Source organism: Festucalex cinctus, chromosome 6 (genome assembly GCF_051991245.1).
Source record: "Festucalex cinctus isolate MCC-2025b chromosome 6, RoL_Fcin_1.0, whole genome shotgun sequence".
In the NCBI taxonomy this organism is placed as follows: Eukaryota; Metazoa; Chordata; class Actinopteri; order Syngnathiformes; family Syngnathidae; genus Festucalex; species Festucalex cinctus.
In genome coordinates this window covers 13,549,585-13,572,313 of record NC_135416.1, presented here as the reverse complement: position 1 = coordinate 13,572,313, position 22,729 = coordinate 13,549,585, and the positions used below count along the sequence as shown (strand labels likewise).

The window sequence follows — 22,729 nt, the reverse complement described above, 5'->3', positions numbered from 1 at the left end:
GACAGACAGGTGCTTTATCTTATAGACGGATGGGGTTAGTCATGTAAGACCCCTACTAAGATACACAAGAGAGGAGAAGAGGAAAAACAAGCATTTTGCTTACACATAACGTGCATATTTAGTGGCTGGAGAGTGACAAATGCGTTGCCTTTTTTTGGCATTTTAAATAATTGATGACTCATAATGCCAGAACATGTAATTTTGTCTACCACTTGAACTTAGACACCATGAAAAGTGTTGCATTAAAGTATTAGCCCACCACTATATTTAATGACTTTTATCCACACAACTGTCATTCTGACATTGCGAAATTTGCAGATAAACATACTGTAATTATTTCCACCACTTGAGTCACTAAATACTGTAAATACTGTTAATTGGGAAATGAAGAGTGAGCTGAGATAAGCAGTTATGGTGATAAACAAGCTAATTAAAAAAAATAAGCTCACATGTCACCTGGAAAAAAATAACAAATTTTACTCCACAGAGGGGAAGAAAACAAAGAAGAAAGACTTCTTTAAAACAAGATAATCCATCATTAGGACCTCTAGTGAGACTAGATTAAGGTTACTCTAGTGGACATGACATGGCTGCTCAAGCTGTAAACAACCTGAAGCCAATGTAATGTACTGTCTAAGTACCACTTTATCAAGAACGGTATAATCGCAGATCAGTGATTTAAAGAGCCGCAATGCCAGGTACAGAACATCATGGTTTATATTCTTTGGCTCATTGGAATGGTGAATGTTGCGTATGCTTCACCGCATCACTGCGGTTGTGCATCATTGCTATCCAGTCATCTGGCGGAAGGGATGTGGAATGTGGGCAGATATAAATCTCACATTTGCTGCACCATCTCTACACCATGTTTGCAGAAGGCAAAGGTGTGGCATTATTATTCGGGGATTTGGGGTGGAAAATGTGCGCTGTTATTAGCTTGCCAATGCTATCACTTTGGTAAATGTGCAGCACAGAACAAATTCAGCTTTACATAATTCTGAGGAATAAATGACATGATTGACAAATTAATTATTTTAGGCAATAGATATACAGATTACATCAATTCTCGGTTTAGCATTTTTAGGGATGCCTAAAAGCAATAATAATACATTCATTTAAAATGGAATTAGAAATGGAATAATATATGGAACATATACTTTTTCTGCCATTCTGCCCATGGGAAGCACAAATGAGGAATTTAGAAATCCATCAAAATTACTGAGAAACAACTATCGTGAGCCACAAGGCTGAGGAGAAAGTTAAGTTTTGGCAGTCTAAGCTAACATTTGCCACTAACTAGCTAGTCACTGAGTGGCTAGCAGCTACCATATATGTATCCTCACTTGTTCGATAAGTGTGGACAATTGAGTTTTGTTATTTTGTGTGACAGTTGTGCTGCAACATGGATAATGCTCGGACTAGTAGAGGACTTTTGGGGCCTGAAATGAGAATGACATGTTGGGAATGTTCTAAACTCGAGACACCTTGTCCTTTTATCTCTAAATCAGACATCTGTTCTTGTACGTCTTGTGAATGCTGCTATTATCAGGTGAAAAAAAAGCTAAAATTGCTAAGCATATTTTTGAAGGACATCTGTACAAACTACATAGCTTATTAAGTGATACTTGAGCTTTGAAGACAGGAGGAACATTTCTACAAGTGTACATGCAAATGTTTCCAGTTGCTGGAAAAAAACTATGTGTAAGGAGAAAACAAATATTTGTCACTGAATTTCTTGACAAAGGTGAGTCATTGCATGATAACAGTGTCACAACATAGTGACCCCACAATTCACTGTACTGATTTGCCCATTTTAAGTAGATAATTATATTTTACAGGGCTCACTAAGCAGAACTTCAAACAACAATTTACCATAATTTGTCGAGATTAACACACACTCATATATTATACGCATCCTGGAAATTGCACTTCAATAGGCAATTTCCCTTTGTACTATTATATCATACACTACAGTAAATTTGAAACACTAGACATCTTTATCACAAGCACTAGGTAAAGATAAACGTTTTTTTCCCAAAAATATGACATTGATATTTGATTTTTATAAAAGGTGGGTATATCTTGAACTTGCCCAATAGCGGGTTCATCACATTTTGTTGAAAACTGTTGTCAGTCAGCTACAGTACAGCATTTGCAACTTGTTTAGGGTGTTGTTCCTATATTCATAAATATAAACCAGAATCTTTGATAGGAAGCTCAGTGGAATACTACATAAAAAAGTAAAACATGTCTACTTAACTTGAGGAAAAAATACAAAATTCAAATTCACAATCATCAATTTCAATGTACATTATTTGCACGCAATGTGATTGACTATTCATGTTTATTATTATTAATGTTCTGATTCTTAAACTTCCTTTGTTAACTGACTATAAGAAAACGTGTGGTTCATTCATCTAATTCAAGTCCATCTTCAGGAAGGTAGTAGATGCGTGCATCTCGACAAGGCTTTGTGAGGGAACACGGATATCAGGTTCTCTGCCTGTTTACAGGTGCACTTTGGTTTGTGTTGACTGTTCTTGTGATTCAGAACACATCGTGTCGGATACCTTGGGGTCAGCTCAGGAACAGTTCTTATTAAAATGTCAAAAGCAATCACAGCATGAAGGGCTGCAGTCACGGCTGAGAGGAAACAGCCTGAGCAAATCAAAAATCAAGTAATAACTCTCGCACACGATATCTATCACTGAGTACAGCATGAAAGAAACGAAGTGAGAATAGTACTAAGGCTGAGTAATTGATCAACAACAGTCCTTAAAAACATGGGCTGCATGTTAAGCATCTGATCACTTTACACAACAACAAAAGATATACATAGACAATATATTAAGAATGAATTTGAAAGTCTACTGTCCTTGATGGACAGTAAGAAAACCTTATTTTTTCTAAAGATTAAGATTAACATGAGCTAAGAGTAGATCTTGGATTCGTACACTAAATCCCAGCTCACTGTTTGTGTTCACGACAGCAAATGGCTTTCAAATGTGTTTCTCATTTTACTTTTCCGAAATAAAACGTTATAGTCCAACCAATTAAAAACACAATTTGATCAAAATAATAAATGGAGTGCACACATACAATGCTTTCTCGTCGACACCATAGCCCACCCACAAACACCCAAAGCGCTTTACAAACCCTCACTTACTTGAAAACGTGTGTATGTGTAGAACTGGAGAGTATGCCGGCTGCCATTTCTAACGCCAGAAAAATATTTACTTTTTAGATTAAAATGGCTGACTTTGGCCAGGATCCCTCAGCAAGGGGTTGCCAAAGGTTTGGTTTTGTGTGTGACAGAGTGAGAAAGAGGTTGGCTTTGGACTAGCGATAGAGGCATTAATAGACTGCCGCGATGGCCTCTGTTGACCGTACAACTTCTGCATTTTATTTTGTGCTCATTAGCTGGCTAGCTATTCCCAGCCATTATCCTGCGTACTGCCTGCATACATACAGTACATCACACATACTACGCCTCATATTGCATTCAATTCTGACCGCAAGACTATCCTAAGATTCATTATGATCCGAGTCCAAAAATTTCCACATCCACTGGAATCCCAATTCGAATCAGCACAGATTTGTGCACAACCCCAACTACGAATAGTCGGATTTCCATCCATCCATTTTTATTTGAATTTTTGAGAAATGTGAAAATAAAACTAAATGGAAACCCTAGAAATTAAAAAAAAAAGGTCCAAAATTCGCAAAAAGTTTTTTACGCTTGGAGGGGGTGGATTTTGAAGCGTATCGAAAAAAGGAAAATGCTAATTTTGGCTATGGAAGTAGATTTTGCGAATAAACGCCGACAAGACACGTCGCACGTTTTGACCAGATATAACGTCACATGTACATATATAGTCAGAAAGCAATGGTGGACGATAAATTAAGGTATATATGGGGGACCACGAAACAGAAATCTTTTTGGAATTAAGCAATTATTAATGCAACCGTAGATGGAAAACAGCAAAGAAATGCTACGGTTTATCAAGAATTACAAAATCAAACTCATGACGTCCTAGCACAGCCCAGTCGCTTCCATTTCTTCTTCTTTTTTTAAAATTACTGATCACATTTCAATGCTGTATACCGCCACCTACAGCGGTGGAGTCCCCTCTCAATATTCGCAAAAGAAGAACAGGTGGAAACGGGCATAAAGACGCATGTCCATTTTGCACATTTTTGAACAATTGGATGGAAACCCCACTATTGTTAACAGCAAAAGCTTCTAATAATAACATAGTCAAATGTTCTGAGAGGTTGCCTACTTGGAACAGTGTTTTTTTCCCTCCATTTTTCAAGATCTAAAATGCAGTCTTGTGAAACTCACTTGCAAACTCAAAAAACTCTTCTGAAGACTTAACAAAAACATTTTTCCCTCTAAATCTTGAATTTGTGAATTGTGGCAGCTGTTCTGCCTTAACGCCATAACCCATAACAATTAGGAACAGATGTACCAATCAACAAACTAATGGCAAAAAATGGAAATGATTTCAACATCCCATTGAGGAGCGCAAGAAAAAGGGAGCCAAACAACATGTGAGGCTGTTGTGCCATGGGGAATCCTAGAATTAGCCATCAGTCAAATAGGGCCCACAGAGATGACTTGACAGATGCATTCATTACACACTGAATGATAAGGGCTAAAACACATGGCTCATTTCAAACAACTTATTCAGCTTGGTTACTAAATGCATACCAATTAAAGCAGCAAGCCATTTTGTACGCTCACTCTTTTCTGTGATACGGATGCATCCTTGTCCATACTTGCTGCCCGAGACATTGCTTACTCTTGTTTCAAACAACTTGCCTTCCTTCTCTGCCCCTGCGTTCATGATTACAGTTGCAGTTTGGAACGCAAAATTAAAGTTTGGGCTTAACTTATATTAGTACATATATTTTCTACGAAGCCAACTGCAGTCACAGCTAAGTCATCAACTCTTGCTGACCGCAAATCTCTTAACAGGCCAGACAGCTTAAAATATCCAACACGTCGACTTTCAGTATTTAGGTGGCGGAATGTAACATTTCCAAAGTGTGAGCAAAGTTTTTACTGTAAATGCAAGCCCCAAACACTTTTGTGTATGCAAAATAGGGCTGTTATAAACAGTCATTGATTATTCCATTGATTACTCGAGTAATCATAAATAACCATTATGGTTACAGGGTGAGCTGGAGCCTAACACAGCTGACTGGGTGAGAGGCGGAATACACCCTGCACTGGTTGCCAGTCAACGGTCAGGCACGTGTAGTCGATAATTATAAACTCACAGTGCGGGAAATTTGGAGTCATCAATTAACCTAAGAACCGTGTTTTTGAGCTGTGGAAGGAAGCTACAGTACCCAGAGGAAACCCACACAAAAATGAAGATGACATGCAAATTCCACACCAGTGGCAATTTTTTCAACCCAAATCTCCTGACTGTTAGTCAGATGTGCTCACAACTGCATTACCACGCTGCCTGACTGGAGGCAAATACAACATTTATGCAAGGCAAAGAATAAAATAATTCAAATTTAATTCAATTTACAAGTGTACAAAGATTGCAAAGACATGTTCACTTAACTTAAATGTAATGTTCCTTCTTTTCTTTTTTTTGTCTTTCATTGAGCCAACAATTTAACATGCTGGATGCGCTAAAGTACAGCAAATTTAAAAGTGCTAGGCTTGAAAAGTAGCATCATAAAGACTAAAAATCTTTAGCAGCATAATGAAGGAAATCTCAACAGCCTTTTCTAGCACCCAAAGAGTACCGTGTTTAGACTACTGAGGGCACATAGAATATAATATTGTAAAGACTATTTTTGACTTGACTTCCCCTTTAAAGATATGTGTTGGCTAATGACTGAAGTTAGCCAGAGTATGTTAGCCTGGCCATCACGTTCAACATATGTCTAAACAAGCTCATAATAACTTAAATAATATTGATGTTTTTGACTTCATTTGTGTTTGACTTAATTAGTTTTTGAATGCCATTGTCACTCATGTAGTTAGGCGTTTTAATTAGCTCATAGGTATGAAATGAAGGGTTCATTCAAACCTCAATAGAACACAATTAATTGTTTTTTTTTTGTTTTTGTTTTTTAAAGCATAAAAAAAAAATTTGTATGTCCATCAATCCATCCGTTGTCGAAAGTGTTTGTTCTTGGTTCTTATTAGGCTGGCAGGTGACTTTGAATGAGAGGTACACCATCCATGGACTTTTTGCCAGTATTCCACTTTGCTGCTATGTTTGAAATGTATTATGCTATATTTCAGTGCAAAGACATGCATTTGGCAGTGGAGCGTACAAGGTTGACATGTGCAGAATGTACAGTGGGTGGCAAAACGCTTAGTATTCTTTTGTATTCACAGCAGAACACCAGAGAAAACAATACTGCACATTGCTGGTGTCATAAGGCGTGTTTGCTCCAACCTGCTTTCATTTCCCGAACGCAGACTGTCATTTGTGCTTGTCTGCTCATTAATTGATCCCGCCTTTTAACAAAAGAGGCAGATACGCTTGGAATGCCCATTACGGCAGGTGTGCTCCTCCCCAATGGAACGGCATGTACTTCAATGAGGCAAAATGACACCTGATGTGGTGCATTAGACTATCAAAGCGCTTTGTAATGCCTATATGGGTGCTTTGCACCCATTCTGTCAAGCCAACTCTGGAGTCAATAGAACATCCTCTTTAAAATGAGTACCGCCTGCCAGCTAGTCAGACAGCCTCATCAAATGCCCCCCTGGGAGGATGGGAGTTATAGTTTCCCATCTGGAATAATTCCCTGGTCTTCAAAAGTTGCAGAGGACAAGGTCGCAACTCTTCTGTTCAAGTAGAGAGAATGTAGCATGACACCAAAGTTTGGTTCGGGAGCAAACTGTAAACACATTGACGTTTAGTTCAAATATAAGTCGACCTTTTCTCGAAGAAGCATTTTTGAATAGAATTTCTACAAAGAAAAAGTGTGCCGTGAGTTTCCTCTTCTCCATTATATGTACTGTGGAGCTGTTCACAGCAGGAAAGAATGACTCATCCTGCATTCCTTTCCTTGTGTCATTTTCACCTTTGTCTTCAATTTCCCCATTCATGATGATACACATTTCTTGGGGGGGTTTAAGAATCTGAAGTAAAGCAATATTTTGAACGTGCACTGCGCTTTTTCTTCACAATCTAAGGCAGATAACAGAATTCACCTAGAAACAAGCCATCCATACAATGCAATTTGCATTTAATTCCATTCCACGTGTTACTTAAACGTTCAAACTAAAATATTTACATGCTATTAGCATGTACAAGTCAATGACTACTCGTGCCAGTTTGCAGTACTACTTTAATTGTCAACTAATGACAGTGAGTCACTATCACATTTTGCTCTGCCTGCACAATATTTGTTCCTCCTTTTTTCATGTCACTGTATAATTGGCACAAAAAGTGGGGACAAAGTTGTACCTCCACTACTGAGAAGTAGTTTCAAACCGGTAGCAGAGTCCAGATTGACTGAGCAACCTAGTGGACAGAGGTTGACTGCATGATCCGAACCTGATAGATTGGTAGGGACCAAAATTGGTGCTGTGAAAACTGATCTGAAAACTGATTTATGGATTGTGCGACTGTTTTGAGGTGGCACAGAATGCATGTTGAATAAATCTACTGATCAAATGCTTGCCTTTCTATCTGTATTTGTTTTGGCTTGCATCACATATGCAGTAGGAGACTTTTCTAACCCCTGTACAGCTATTTTTCACAAAGCGACTAGCCACTAATTCCTGCTAAGAAACAGACAATATGACTACAATAATTTTTGACGTTGTTTTGCATATGACAACAAAGGAGCCCGAAAGGAAATTTCAGAGTCAACCAAGCTGAACATTCCCAACTATATGGTGACTATTTAGACGTTGCAAAAGCAGTCACTGTTCTACTGACATGTTGGAATCTTTTAATGTGCGATGGCATGTGCTTCCAGGCCATCCATATTTTTTTAGAGGTTGCATTGCTTCACCTGTTCAACTTGTGAGAAAGTTGGCAAAGTGTGACCTTACTATTTTGACCAGCGCAGCCATGCAATTTGATGGCTCAAATTTTGATGTTACATTGTTGAACATTTAAAATGTTCATTTCAAAGATCATTTTTAATTACGTGTTCTAAAGAAAATGATATTTTATCAAGCAAACAACATATTTTCTGTCATCCATTTTAGTTTTTCTTTCATTTGAAAAAAATGCAAGTTCAAGGTGAAAAAAGAGTATCAAATATTTTCTCATCTGATTAAAATGATTTTAGATTTTTGTGATTTATTATTATTATTATTATTATTATTATTATTAATAATATTATTATATATTTTTTTCATTAAATTTTAAGGCCCTATTCCCCAGCACTGAAATAGCAACAGTTTACCAGGTTATTTTAAAATAAATTCACAGCATTATTTTGAATCAGAAGTTGCACAAACTTGTGTGTGACCATTTATCTTTTTTTTTATTTTTTTTATTTTTTATTTATTTATTTATTTATATATCCCCCCCAGGACATGTAAGGCCAAGTTTGATACATTGTTCTTTGGGAGGACACCACTGAGGATATTGCACAACAACCACACATATTTGTTTATGCAATTGTACATAAATATTTTCATCATAAATGATTGGGATGTTTTAAAATGTTGACTTTTGATCCACCTTTGATCAAGTTTAGCATTTTTGGTAAAATAAATAGTCATAAATAGCACAAACCTGCCGACGTAAGTCTCTGGTCTTTTTGGTCATCTTGTCAATAGCTGAGTTTAGCGGATCTCCTTTCTCTTTTCTGCCAGTCTGTGGGAAACAAAATCACAAATATTAATGCAGTGTGACCGTTGAAGCCATGTCAACAGAGCATCCGTGATGTCTTCAGTGCAGTGCATTTTGAATTGCACTTCATCAAATAACTCCCAGACTTGTCAGTTCTCCATGACACACAAGTCCATGTTCAATGTTACCTAGCAACTGTACCTATCTGGCAAAATTCAATTTGGCTGTTGCCATCTCCCCCAAGGATCATTTTCTCACATTGCCAATTGTTGCTTGTGGCTTAGAGAGGGAGTGTGCAACAAAATGTGAGTGCAACTCCACTGTTTTGTGAATGAATGAAGGAATCGTTTAAATAAATGTATGAATTTTGTCATGAGAAATGGCAAGTGACCAACTACAGCTTACAGTATATTTCCATTCTTATAAGAGCTATATACGCAAATGTTAAAAAAAAAATAAAAAATGAGGAGGGTGTTATGATGGTAACTGAGTCTAGAATTAATTTTTAACAATTCTAACTTCACTCAATGTAAATGTAAACTTGCTTTGTTTTTAAATCCATTGTAAACATAAACCCCAACTTGTGACAACCTTTCCATTCTTTGTAATACATTTACACTAAGTTCATGATTTTGTTAGTTCAACATGAAAAAAGTTCCAATATTTTTGCTGCGCATTTAAAAGTGTACTGAGATGATCAACAGATAAAGAAAAAAAAAACAGACTCTGATCTTCCGACAAAGCAATACCAGCATACAAAATTAGTTGTGTTGTTGCTAGGCAACAATCCTACAGTTTTGCCCCGCATAGCATGAAGGCAAGCACGAGCTCATAAGCATTTTTTGCAGGGACGTTTATCCCTCCTAGCATCGTCCAATGATGAATTAGCTCCAGAAGTATCAAGCGCAACTGCAGTAAAGAATTGATCATTTGGTTTCTACATCATACTAGACAAAAGTCATCCCATTTTGTGCAAACCCATTGCAGGATTAGAGACAAAACCACCGGATGCTATCTTAGATACGCTGCATCTGGATTTATTATATTATTGCTGCATATTAGGGCTCTTTGATTGAAATTGGAAAGGAAATTAATTGGGTATTCAAGGTTGGCCTCTGTGTGCTTCAAACCTTACAAGAAGCCATGTGAATGCACAGTTGAGCTCTTCTATGCCCAAGCAGAGGACATGACATAATTAGTCATTGTGCTGCTGCCTAAAAAGACTAATGTGTCCTTTAGGCACCAGTGGGACGAAGAGGATTAAAGATGCTCAGCACAAAAAAAAAAGTACTAATAATAAAAAAAAAAAAAGGAGCTTAACAGGAACATTTTTGAGGACACTGCGTATTCACACAATTTAATGCACAATCAACAACCTTAAATGAACTAGGAAAACCGTAAACGAGTCAGTCTGTCTCATAACTGTTTACAGCATTAATTCATTCTCTGCTAAACAATTACTTTAAAAATATATATCCCACAACCACAGTTAACATGTCTTTAAAACCGTGAACAATCTCATCTGAGTAAAGGAGATTAACATATCAAAGTACGACTTGCCTAAGGGGACATACAGTACCTGTCCCTTGATGTGTTAGGATCCTGCTGGCATTCAGAAAACATTTGAATTTCTTATAATTGCCTAAAGTCTCATTTCACATCTCTGTGATCATTACAACACAGCTTTGTGGAATTCTACACACAAAAAAACAAAAAACAAAACATGAAACGACCAATTAAAAACACCACGCATGAATTTCCCCATCACAAATGTTATAAACAAGGCAGATCAAAATGGTGAATCATAGGTTAGTCAATGCGTCACGCTAACACTCAGCCTGGCTCCGTCAAAAGGTTCCGTACACCAGTTTTGGCTGACACGCATATGTGCGTGACAAATAAAGTGGAAGAGACAAACAGACTCCCCACGTTATGTTTATGCGTCTACATTTTATCTGCGTTGGCATTCCTCCACTGCCATTCAGGTGTCCCCTGTAAGCAATTGTGCTCTCGGGTACACTGCTATTAAAAACTTGACACCACAGTTGGCTGCTGATTCAATTGTCTCCCATACAGAGACACTGATTGAATCATTTTGGACTGCCACATAATGCAATGTTAATGATAGTTATTTTCTTTCCAGTTAGCACGTGTCCAAATGATTTTTCTCTGCATCTATTCCTAACTGTCCTCGTTCTTTCTCTCAACACGGTATTTACTTATATGTAGTCTCTCATGGAGAACATTCACGTCAAGTCCTAGAAATGGGCAAGTGTGCATGGAAATGGAAGCAGCCATGTAAGAAATATTAAGTTAGCCACACCCATTTGATACAACAGATAGGGATGTGCAATCTGGTGGAATGGATAAGGACTTGGGAATTATTGCTTTTCTGGACTTTCCTTAATACGAGAAACCCAAATTCCAATTTGAATGGTCCTTTTCCACTTTGCCCCAGAGAACAAGACGCCCATGTCTTCTAAAAACAGTTTGAAATGTGCGCTTGTCAGACCACAGCAAACTTTTTCACATTTTATTTTAACCCATCTTAAATGAGTTCCGGCAGAGCGGAGCTGTTGGTTTTCTGAGTTTTGTCGATATATGGCAGAGGTCAGTGATGTCCCCAAGGACCACATGAGTAGGCCGCAGGCCTGTTCCAAAAATAGCTCCCCAATGATTCGCATTGTGGTTTTACAGAAAATTTGACAATGTAAACAATGGAAAATATTTCTAGATTTCTAAAAAAAAAAATAGTTATCTTTCCCAATTGTTGTAAGAAATTATTAACACGATCGTGTTTAAATAAATGATTGAATCCATTCATCCATCCATCCATGAAACACTTTTCCTCATTAGTGTCATAGGCCAACCGCAGCCTAAATAAATGACATTTGGGCAAAAGGCTGGGAGCTTCCTGGACTGGTTGTCACTCAATCATAGTCCACATATAGACAAACAACCACTGACACATTGACACCCATAAAAAAGGGAGCGAGTCTTTACTAAACCTAAACTGCATGTTCTTGCACACAGAAAATGCAAGAGAATATACAAACTCAACACAAGAACCTCATAATTGTTATGCAGACGGGGCAACCACTACCTTACTCTGCTCATCGTAAAGCTTGTATAAACCATCCAAATTGTGTTTAATCGGGCAAAAATGACAATTTGTTGTTGTTTTGCATAATAAGAAATATACATGACACATGCTTTACATTGGAGAGCAAGGATAAGAGTAATGTTCATAAAAGAACATTTACAGTAAAAAAGACAAAAAAGGAAAATAAAACAGGTGATCAATATTTATATACGTGCTAACTCAATATTGGTCTCCACCACTCCGTGCTTACAAATTATTGCAATAAAAAGTGACAACGGCAGAGAAACAATCAAACCGAGGACGGGTGGGATGAATCTGGTGGCTCATAGGCAATAACATGGCAAATCAAAGAAATGGGCAGTTAAATCAGAGGGATAGCAGTAGACAGGTGGGGGAGGACAAGGGGCATTTTGTCTCATTGTCTCCTAAGATCAATGTGTTAAATGATATCAATTCCGGCTCCTTGTCAATTCAATTAGGCAGGAGTGAGAGGTACAATTACTGTCCAATGTGGTTACACTGTCTGTGGAACACTTTAAAAGGAAGCCAAGCTGATAACGAGGGGGTGAGGAAGTGTTTGTGTGAGCCTGGGGTGGCGTTTGATAATAGTGCTAACATGTTGGTCAGGTTACCAGCAGATAATAGGGAGCGAGATGCTCATTAAGATACGCTGAGCGCCCTCGACTGTAGCGCCATGGATGGGTCTGTTTTGACTTGTTCTCATTAAGTGGACATTAAAGCGGCACAGTGGTGGATCAGCTAGTTTGAATACGGGATACTCCAAAACGATACATCCTTGAGTGCCTATTATTATTTCTGCATTTAATATGTTGAAAAACAGGGGAGACTTGTACAACCCAAAAGTCGCTTTCAGTCTAAATTCCCTGGTAGGAAGGAAAGAAAAAAAAAAAAAAAGACCACAGATAAATAATGATTGTTACCTTAAATTTAATTGAATACATTTTAATGTATAACAATAATTAGAATGATCAAACCAGAACAACTAATATACAGAAGTTGTTATGGCTGTGTTTTGGGTTGAGTCAGTTGGTGGTGTTTGTTGTGTTACGACGTTGATGTTATCAGTTGCTATGCCGGTTACTATGTCCCTTATGATGATAATAATGCTTGCTGATGCTGTATTAGCCACTCTTAATTTGTCTAGTCTTTTATGCAAAAGTCCCTTTTGATGAGAATGTTGTCAGTTGCTATGTTCCTGTAATTGTCGCTCTTATTTAGGTTCTGTATTTGTGACTCATATTTTGTCACACAAGCTTTTATTCTATCATGTAGAATTGTGAATCGCAATAGGACGGGTTATTGAATGACATTTTGAGGTTGTTTCCATGCATTCAGTCTGCTTTCTCAATCGAGGTTTCTCAGTCGTGTTTGCTTTGCTCTACTCTCTGTTGATACTTTTTAATTTTCTATATAAAGTCTTTCCGTTTCTCACCTCCCGTGGCTTGTCGGCATTTGGGTCCTAACTACGCATCTCACGTGACATTAGTGGCAATATTGAATAATTCTTGAATTTGTCTTGAAATTGTATGAGCTGATGTGAAAAGATACCTTTGTAGTCCTCTAAGGAGACACATTTCCATTGCAGAAGAACTCACCAGATTTAGTGCACTCAGCCCCATGTGTTGCTTATCCAATGATTTTCAGCCTTTTTTTTTTCCCTCCTCCCTTTCACATGATTGCCCAAAGTATCTATAACGGAGCTGCTAGGGACTGGAATACCGCTGTCACTTAGAGTTAATGCAGTCGAGAATGGCATTGCATGAGGTGGCTCCAGAGTGCCTTCTGGTACTTACGTATGTTTAATGGCTGATGCCTGTTTGCTTACTCCTCTCATTACAAAGTCTCGTGTTTAGACTGTGGGCCTGTCATTGGCTATTAGCATCTTTGTCAAGCAAGCTCTGGATGTGAAGAAGCATGTAGATTATCATCATGCTCATCGCATGTATGAAATGAATCGTTTGGGGAACAGTAAACATAGGCTGAAATACAGTATGTCTACAGTAAGCTGTTTAAAATGAGGGTGAACTGTTCGGAAGGCCTTCAGCCATAGAAACCAGGGATCCTAATTTTCTGTCGGATCACCTAACACCAATCTTAAAAAGTCAAAGCTGCCGATCCTGCTGTTTGACGATTCCATTTTTTTTTTCATAACCAACACCTTCAATGTTCCAATATTATTATTATTTTTGTTTAATATATATTGTTGTTTAGTATTGTTTTAACTGTGCATGAAGCAGTTCTCTCAAACAAAAATAAAAATCCTATTAGTCTTTTTTCTTTTAGACTTTTTAGACCTCTGCAGAGGGAGAAGGAATTGGTTTTATTTTAAGAGATCGGCTGATCACTCATCCCCAAAATTGAGGAAATCGGGGCCGATACCGATTCAGGCTTTATGTATGGCCGTCAATGGCCATCCCTCTTATGATGATACGACGGGATACCTAAGAATCAAATCTGACTTTTGGTGTGAGTGAGAAACATGTAGTGCAGCACTTCTCTATCATGAGTACATTTTCACATCTCTGCGATATACCTGAGAAAAATTCTCTAGACACTCTCTAGATACCACTAGTGCATAACTATTGCTGGAAAATTGTGAAATCTATGGATGAATATATGGTGCAAACATCATCCAAATACATAGAGAAGGAAGTGTTAAAGTGTGATGGAACAGAGCCAAGGGTTTTAAGTGTATATGTTCAAGAGAATAAGGACGAATGGAGAAAATGCCTGGTTATCAGTGCAAAAGCAGAGGATGAATAAAAAAAAAAGAAAAGTCTCGTCCTGCAGCAGCAGCAGCAGCAGCATGGCCAGCGAGAGCGTCGCTGCCTACAGTCTCCCTGAACTGAATAGCAAGTAGTTTGCGAGGGAGGGACTGAAGGAAGAGGAGCTGGGGAGAGGAGACATGAAGGGTGGAGGGAGAGGGAGGTTGGGATAGGGTGGAGAGGGTGTGAAAATGAGAGTGGTGTGATATCTGTGAGAGCAGAACTGTGGTAAAGAGAAAAAGAGTCAATGGGGTGAGAAGAGGGTCTGAGTATCATTGATGTACTTTTGTTACACTGCAGAGGAAGAAAGGCTATTTATCAGACACTTTGTCTAGGCTCATGCATGTGGCTTTGGGGGTGGGATGAGTTGCATTGTGTTTAATTTTAACGGAGTGCCGTTTCAGCTTAAAGTGAAGCGTCTTGGAAGATGGATATAACAAGGAACTGGTTGATCCCATTTCCGATCTGTTCTTAATGCTAGCGGACTTAAACCTATTTCATCACAGTTCTCTCTTCCTTCTGTTGCATCATTCCAATCTCAGTGCACAGTGGATCAGAGCAAACAAGGGACATGAACTGAAGGATTTATTTGAGGACAGGAAAGGGCACAAGCAGGTATTAGCACAGACGTTTTGACTCCAAAGGGTCAGAAACCTTAATAACTTATCCATTATTGTCTGTTGACTCACGATCTCAGCACTCCTCAAATAATGCTGTTCACTGGCTTTTCTGACACCAAACTTAAAATAGCAGAATTAAGAAGCGTGGGGGTGAAAGTGGGGGTGAAATGAGGCACAATTTGTGCCTAATGAATTATTTGTGGTATTCATGAATCATACAGCCAAGACATGTGAACTAAAAAAATGTGCAGTGCTGAAATGAACCACCTCGTAATGTGTTATGTATAAACAAATCAAATTAATTGTGAAAATAAAATAAAATAAAATAAAAAAACATACAATGAAACCTTAAAAAGTCATCAAGACCCACTAGACAACTTTCAACTTCCTCTAATTTTAAACCAGATTTATTACATACATTTTAAATAATCATCTCCGGAGTCAAACTGCCATCATTGTATTGTACAAGACAAGCAACATTTTATAAAATTTACTCCAGTCAATGATCAATTTATCGCACCTTTTATAACATATTTTACTTACTATTATTATTAGAGGCATATTCAGGGGTGCAAATAAGTGGTGCACAAGTGCACATGCGTACTAAAAGTAGTCATATGCACGCCAGGTTCAGATGCCCCATTGCACTTTTGCAAAGTCGAAGTCTGTCAGCAGCTACAACAATTGCTTCCTAGGGCTAACTTCACAATAAAAGACTATTAACTTAAGGCATCAGTGTCTATGTACAGTATTACTTGTTGGACTTTTATATTTAAGTTGATATCTTGGAGTGCTGCATAGTTTGAACATCAGTTATGGCGGCTAGCTTGACAATGCTTGGCTGTAGCCTTTCACGCTAGCGACGACCTTGCTGTAAAGACAGTATTCGCAATCTTGTTGCGTAGAGCCTTCGGCAGTCCATCAACGTATTTTCCGCATGTCCACCATCTCTAGTAGATGAATACGCTTGTAGAAAGGTCCTCAATATCGAAAAACCTCTGCCCACAAACTCAAACCCACCCCCGTCGGGAAACCAAAACAGCCGTTCACCTTGGTCCTTTAGTGAGTTTTGCACGCCGTTAAACAGTGGTAAAGCTTGTTGTAATTAGAAAATAAAATAAAAACTGGTGAAAAAATGATCAGTCATGTTAAAATGACACATCTCTACATCTTAACATTAAATCCCTTTCATCAACATTTACCCGAAAAAACATGTCTACCGAGACCATATATTTCCTCAAAAGTGTGCTGACATGAGCACAACCAGGGAAAATGACTCTCTCCCCTCCATTGTGCAAGAAACAATGTTGCAAAGAGGCTTTGAGGACCACAGTTGGCATCAGCACAGTTCATTAAAAAAAAAAAAAAAAAAAAAGTTTTTAGAAAGGATGGGAAAGTTGCTAAATATGGGAACAATATAGTTAGGTAAGTTGGCAACACTGAAGACAAGTTATTGCACTTGCTCGCTTCCACTGCTGACACGCATGCGCATCAAAATGATAGCGGTGCATGCTTGACATTTTACTATGACTTCCTGAAGGCTGAAGAGACTACGGACAGGCCAGATGTGGCCCGCGGGCCCTTCTTTTCCAGATGTGCTGTAAATCTTGAAGTTAATCCATGAGGTGGGTAGGTTGGGGAAAAAATTAGCACCAAGCAACAACCTCTGGTTTTCATTTGAGAACCACACCAACATTTTTATGTGCACCACCGTTATAAATAATGTTGAGTTTAGCTGTGTTGAGCTGAGTAATTTGTAGATACACCAAACTAGCTTGGTGCTCACTTCCTTTAGCGCAAACGCAGCAAAAGCACTGGTTAATAAAAACAAACAAACAAACAAACAAACAAACAAAACAAGGTGTTGTTTTCTTTAAGATTACCTGGTGTTCACTTTGTGATGTAATTCTATTGTGGAAACATTCCTTTAGATGACCTATGTGCATGGTTTCATGAATTCCAGTCATTCGATTAGAATTGTGAACGTATATAATATACACACAGGAAGTTTGAGTGTCCAGGAAAAAAAAAAATAAAAATAAAAAGTAAAAATAATGTCTAATGTGTACAGCAAGAAAGAAATCTGGCCATATAATACAGACACCTACTTCACCCGCGACAGTTTCTTTGCACTCACCGTTCTTAACTGTCAAAACGAGATCGCTGTTTGAGCTCTTAACCAAACTGTGTGAAGTGCACAATTTTAAGCAAGTGCAGCTCCACAAACCTGAACCGACTGACAGGAAAACAAGCTTTTCAGACACATGTTGGTTCCATTACATTTCTCCCTCATGTCGCCTCCAAAAAAAGATGTAATGCTAGCATAAAAAAAACAGGCTTCTGTATATCACCACTGCATGTTTCCTTAGTTCACTACACCGTGCAACAAGAAAATGTGCATACCCAAGCACTCAACGAAAAGGTGATGGTTGTCAGGGATCACACGGACTTGTGGGAAAGATGTGTTTTCTGTAAGCCTGGATAATGATGAGTCAAGCAGCTCATACTGGTGGGTGATGAGTTGAGGTGGCTCTAATCAGGGATTATTTGCCAAAATTGTCCTCAAGTCAGGCAGCCAGCAGTATATTATAAAACAGACACATGCAAATTACAGGCTCAAGCACATACTGTATATTGTGGCGCCCGCAGAGGCATGTATTGTGTGCAAAAATGGTAGCGTGCTTGAGACCTGAGTTCTTTTTAACGATTCAAGGTTGACATTCCTCAAAGCCTGATGCTGCGAGCAGAAGCAGTGGAATTATTATGGCATCCTTTTATCTATCCTTTTGTCAGTCCACCCACAGAAAGCATATTTGCTATAAATGGCATCAAGTAAGTACAAACAAAGAATATAGTGGCCACCTTGTGAGGCTGACTCAAAAGCATGGAACTAATCTACTGTATGTGGTTAAGTAGTATTGTACCATATATTTCGGGCTATAAGTCACATGTTTTTTTTGCCATAGTTTGGTTGATCTTGCGACTTATTCTCAGGTGTGACTTGTATATATTAAAATGAGCTGAGACTGGCACCCAAGATCTCCGTCCCCTAGGGTGCATTCGGAAATTCACTCTGACACACCACTCTGAGTGTATGTGTTCAGTGGGGCAGAGCACGCTTCCCTGACATTAATATCCGAACATAGCCTATGTTATAAAACAAACAGCAACTCATACTTGAACTGTTTCCATCTGTACTGCCTGAAACACTTGGCGCACCGTGTCCCAAAGTAGAGCGCCATCAGCACGCTCCTGCACACATTTTTTGGGGCACTCTGAATAACCAAATGGCACATTTGAACAACAATTTCAATTTTGGTCAAAGTGAAGCAGGGTGCACTCGAGTGTATTCCCGAATGCACCCCTAATCGTGTTGCCGGCAGTTTTTTTTTTTTTTTTTTTTTAAAGTTTAAAATGGCTTTACCTTAACTAGAAGCCCACATCACATTGTGGCCAAAGGCTCTCTTTTAGCGCAAGCCACATGATAAACTAGCGATACGTCGCACATTAATAATTTCCATGACTACTTCTACAGTACTTCTTCCATTTCTTCGACTTTCTTTCGGTGGACACTGTGCCTCAAGTATTTGCCAACGAAAGATTTGGTCATCTCCATCTTCTTACTTAAAAATGCATTCCAATAATGTTCAAAGCGAGACTCCTTATTTTCCGGAAACAAGATGCAGATTACGCCTTTGAAACTAGTGGGTGTCATTTATCAAACTGTTACGAAACAGCAATGTGCGAACCTTCAGAAAGACTGATGAATCAGTCTACATTTGAATTATTTAACTGTCAAACTAAATCAAAATGTACACTGATATGATCACAGACTGACAAACGATGCACTAGTCTGCGCAATCAGTTATTTGTGTATGCCATAAAAGAATGTACAGTTCAGTTCTGTATCTAGTGGCTATTAGCCTATTTCAACGGCATGCCAGCTAAAGCTAATTTTCCATATCCCTATATAATTTAGAGTGTGGAGTTAATGGCTAAACCTATGTAATATTTTCTGTGTTTCACATATATTGCTGGTGGCAAATCTGTTCCTGTTGTGTCATAAACAAATATTCAGCAACTATTATGCGTTAAGTTTTACATGAACCTGTCAGAGAAGTATTTATTTATTTCCAAGTTTAACCCTATTTTGTTCTGTTACAAGACAAATATCATACGACAAGTAGTATTTTTCAGGCAGTGGAGTTCTCTTGTTTTAAATGTTAGATGATGAAACAATTGCAAAACACATCGTTAGATTCACTGTGAGAAGCAGGGTGGAGCACGGTTCACAATGTGTTCATCAAAGTGTTCCTCGTATTGAACAAATCTTTCTTATCATATCTGAATGACCACAATCCATGACTTCTTCTAACAATTCACTGCAACACGGTTGCATCTTCTCGAGCTGAAATGTGTTATTTATGATTCGGAGGGGCCTCACACTTTGAGGGAACTCATCAAATGGTGAAACACTGAGCAAAAGGGAAGACATACACACCCACTCCACAAGGACAGCTTGTGGATTTTGTTCTCTTGTCAGAGGATTTACCTTCCATTGTCTGTTGCCAGAGACAGCAGTCTGCTTTTTAATCAAGGATGTAGTTTTGAATCCGAGTGACTTCATGATGTGATAACAACTGTGTTTTTCGCTCCTCTTCAGACTGCATGATTATCTACCGCCACATAGAAAAAACAAATCCATGGTATGCACAAGGATCTTGTTATCTGAACATTGTGACATTGTGTATGTAAAGATATGGCCACAAACAACTCCGGCTGCGTGACTGACTCTAGTTGAGCTGTGTTATTTCTTTGGCCATTTTACAACACTTATTGCACAAGATGCGGAAACCTTAACACGGTTGTTAAAGGAGCTAATTTAAAACACGGCTTAGATGTATTAGTAACGTTTGTGATATGCTTTTCACAAAATGCCACAAGGATCAAAAATTACAACACACGTTAACCTTCTTGCCCGCTTTGTGGGGGCGGTGCTGTCTCATACATATGAGCTACTGCTGAGTGTGGCTTTCATTAGGACTAGTATTAGCGCTAAGGGATATGTGATAACTTTGCAGTTGTGCCGCTTATCAGAAGCTAACGCTCATTTGTCCAAGGCGCAATAACACTGCAGCTCTGCCTAGCAGAAGGGTTCCCCTGTAGTCCATCTACAAATACATTTTTATAAATAGGCAGCTAAAACATTGACTTTGGTTTTGTAATTTCACACTTGGTGGGTGGGCAGGCATTCCACAGACTCAAGTATGCAAGCAATTAAAAAGTAAATTGTTCATAATATGTTTAATTCAAGGAGAGAGAGGAACATGAGCAAATGTAACCGAAGAAAATAAAAAACATTTTGCATCACCACGTACCCAATTGCGTCACTTGTCAAGTGTTATAAGTTTCTCCATTGTACGTATTTTTACAATTGTTTAAAAAATAATAATAACAATGAGAGTAAAAGGGGAAAAAAGATTTGTGAAGAGTGTCTATCAACTGTACCATCTGTACCACCACTTTAACATTCATATTAAATAAGTTTTGACGATGATGGTTCACATAACAAATCAGAAAAAAAAATACTGATGTTGACGAGTGTCCCATAAAATATATTACAGATGAATGTACATACTTTTACTGATACTGATAACCAGCCTTCTTATTTGATTTATGTAGCTTAAACTGAATACAATATACTCTATGGATACAAACCCATGCAGGCATACAACACACACACACAAACACACTCACATCCTTAGAAGTCCAGTCTACAATGCTCCCCCAGTGAGCTGATAGAAGTAATTTTATCTCGTGCTTTTGGCGCTAACCGGATTGCACTTGAGGGGTGTCTTTTCCCATTGAGAGGAGAATTTGTCGATGTAATTGAAAGATAAGTGTCACATTTTGGGGGGTTCGTTTGAAAAGCTTCATGTTTTATTCATGCCTTTTATTCTAAATAATAGACATGGACCAATTTGCATATTTGTTTTTAGGATAGTGTGGTGAACAGTTTTGCTGTGGCCTTGCTTTAGAATACAGCAGCGTGGGGTTACTTGTACATATTTTGGAGTACATTTAGATGCAGCTAAAATCGTACAGCTGTGAAATGGCAAGTATGAATCTCAACTTGAACTTTTTTTGGTGAGATTTCCAACTCAGTACTTGTGAGGAAAAAAGTTCAAACAGTCATGGAATATTATTTAAGCAATGTTCAGATCAATGAACCAAGATATGATTTGGCACTATAAACCTTTACCGGGCTTCTGTTTCCATTTCCATTTGTGTAGACAAAGTAGCTGTGTCAGCTATGTAAAGAACATGACATCATATCAGTGAAACATCTTGTGAGTATCCACAAAAGGAGCAGTGCATCATGGTGACATTGACATAAAAAAGCATCACAAAAAGAGGAAACTTGTTTCTATGTTATTTACCCTGTTAAAGTAGTTCCATCTCAATTACAAATGCATGTCTTTTTTCTTTGACGACATTTTGATGAGGATTCAATTAAAAGATGGATATTCTTGTTTAACTCCAGAGACATTTCAAACTTTCAAGATGAAGGGTTTAGTGTGCTAAACATGAAACATAAGACATATCCTTGAACTGCGTATTCATCTGCCTCGATCCTATCCATAATCCAAGGCTTGGGGACTTGCCTCATACAAGGAATCCTAATTATTGAGATGCACAAGTCAAATTTTTCAAGAATTTCAGCCTTTTACATCACAGACTCAATTCTGCTCTTCATCATTTCAACAAGAGAGGGTAATAGATACATGGATGCCTCTGCTAAAGATGAGGCATCGGGCTGCAGCAGTCATGTTTTCAAAAAAGTGACAAAGCTGCGTTGGACGGAAACGTTAAAAATTGGTCTTGCTGACTTCCGGGTGGATTTCTAGGTCACTGAACAACAAAGCATAACAAAATTCTTTAGCAGATAAAAAAGGAGTCACAGCGTTTTTTTGTGTTTTTTAGGAAGCCTGTAGATAGACACAAAGAAGAATTGAAGCTTAAAGTCTATTATATAGAGCCAAACACCATAAATGTTTCACACATTTCAGACATTGAACTGTCATGTGTGACAAGTGTCAGAGGAGATGTCAGCACACCTCACTAGACCTCATTATAACCTCCAACCAACTGTTTGTGTGTCTTTTGCTTTGTGGGACCCTCAAAGCAATGACCTCACACAACAAAGGATGTGAAAAGAAGCAGACTGTTCAGAAGTGCCTAAGAACAATACACTCCCGAGGCCGGAGGTTACCATAAAGTCTGTCAGTACTGTTGTCAAATATTACAAAGTATTCCAGTACCACACAAAGTATCAGAGACAATGAAACATTGAGTTGAGATTTGACAGCTGATGTTTTGCACCATTAATGATTTGTTATTTGTAAATGTATTATTTCACATGTT

At 38.3% G+C, this 22,729-nt stretch overlaps 1 protein-coding gene across 1 annotated transcript in view; it reads right to left on the bottom strand.

Moving 5' to 3' along the window:
- Positions 1-22,729, bottom strand: part of ctnna2 (catenin (cadherin-associated protein), alpha 2) — a 205,871-nt gene that overhangs the window by 71,228 nt on the left and 111,914 nt on the right. Inside the window, exon 8 of the mRNA XM_077524899.1 lies at positions 8,739-8,819. Within this exon, the coding sequence (XP_077381025.1) occupies positions 8,739-8,819 (81 nt within the window). The remainder of the gene's footprint in view (positions 1-8,738; positions 8,820-22,729) is intronic.